The sequence below is a fragment of the Egretta garzetta genome, unplaced genomic scaffold, assembly GCF_000687185.1.
Source record: "Egretta garzetta isolate BGI_Z169 unplaced genomic scaffold, ASM68718v1 scaffold316, whole genome shotgun sequence".
Lineage (NCBI taxonomy): Eukaryota > Metazoa > Chordata > Aves > Pelecaniformes > Ardeidae > Egretta > Egretta garzetta.
In genome coordinates, this window is record NW_009259971.1 from 264,889 (window position 1) to 266,001 (window position 1,113).

A 1,113-nucleotide genomic window follows, 5' to 3' on the forward strand; every position below is an offset into this window, starting at 1 on the left:
GCTGGGCACCTCTGTGCCACAGGGCCAGGTCTGCGGCGCGGGGAGCACGGTGCCGTGGGGGACGTGGCCAAGGCGAGGCGTGCCCCTGCCCGCCACTGAGCTTCTGTCGCTCTCCCCCAGGTTTCTGCAGACAAGCTGGTGGGACTGATGGCCTTCAGGCAGCATTTCAATTCTTCCACGTTTAATAAGCTGGTCTCCTACCGACGAGCCATATACCATGCCCTGGAGGTAACCGCGGGGCAGAGCTGGGGTTGGATGGATAAGGTGCCAAGTGAAGCGGCCAGGCTCCCTGCGGGGCGCTGGGATGCAGGGAGCGACGGGCCGTGCTCGGGGTGGCCGAGGCAGCTGAGCCAGCGAAGGGAAGGCTTTGCCGGGGCAGGAGGAGGTGCCCCGGCTGGGAAGCTCAGCCCCCAGGCTCCTGCAGAGCTTGGGCAGTCGCTGGGGAGGTGGCTGGGGCTGGGGCTTCCCGGCTCTGCCCCTCTGCATTGCTCTTCTCTGCATCTGGGGTGCTTGGGAATCACCTTGAAAGCCATCGGTAGGGGAGCTCCTGCCACGCTCCGGAATTAATCACTTCCCCCATCTGCTGGGGCGATGTGGCCAGATGTCTGCAGGAAAACCCTCCTTTCTCTGCTGGGACTATTTCCAAGTGCAGCCATGGGGCTAAGCTCTGCTTATCCCAGGGGATTCGGGAGTAGCTGCTGCTTATCCCAGGGGATTCGGGAGTAACTGCTGTGGCTCCAGGGTCTCGCCACTCCAGAAACGCCTGGGGCCAGGCTCCCTCCGGCGCTCCGATGCGCGGCAGCAAGGCAGTGTCATGCTGGCAGGAGGTGTCCTGGGCTGGTGCTGGATGCCCCTTGCAGTCAGGGCTGGTGCTGAGCACCCCATGGGGCTGACCCCCCTCCGGGGGATGCATCACATTCTGGGTTACGGTGCTGCAAACCCACCAGCACCTCTTCTGCCTCTTCTGTGCTTCCCATTGCTTGCCAGGGAGCGGAGCCTGGGTGAGAGCTGGGGCTGGGCTGTCCCTGCTCCCAGCCGGATTGGGGCTGGCGGGGGGCAGACGGGCTCATTGCAGGGAGGGGAGGCACGGGAGCACAGCCGAGGGCACACCCG

At 65.0% G+C, this 1,113-nt stretch overlaps 1 protein-coding gene across 1 annotated transcript in view; it reads left to right on the forward strand.

The window, feature by feature from the left end:
• Positions 1–1,113, forward strand: part of DNMT3B (DNA methyltransferase 3 beta) — an 18,515-nt gene that overhangs the window by 9,643 nt on the left and 7,759 nt on the right. Inside the window, 1 exon segment of the mRNA XM_009640314.1 lies at positions 121–303. Coding sequence (XP_009638609.1) covers positions 121–303 — 183 coding nt within the window.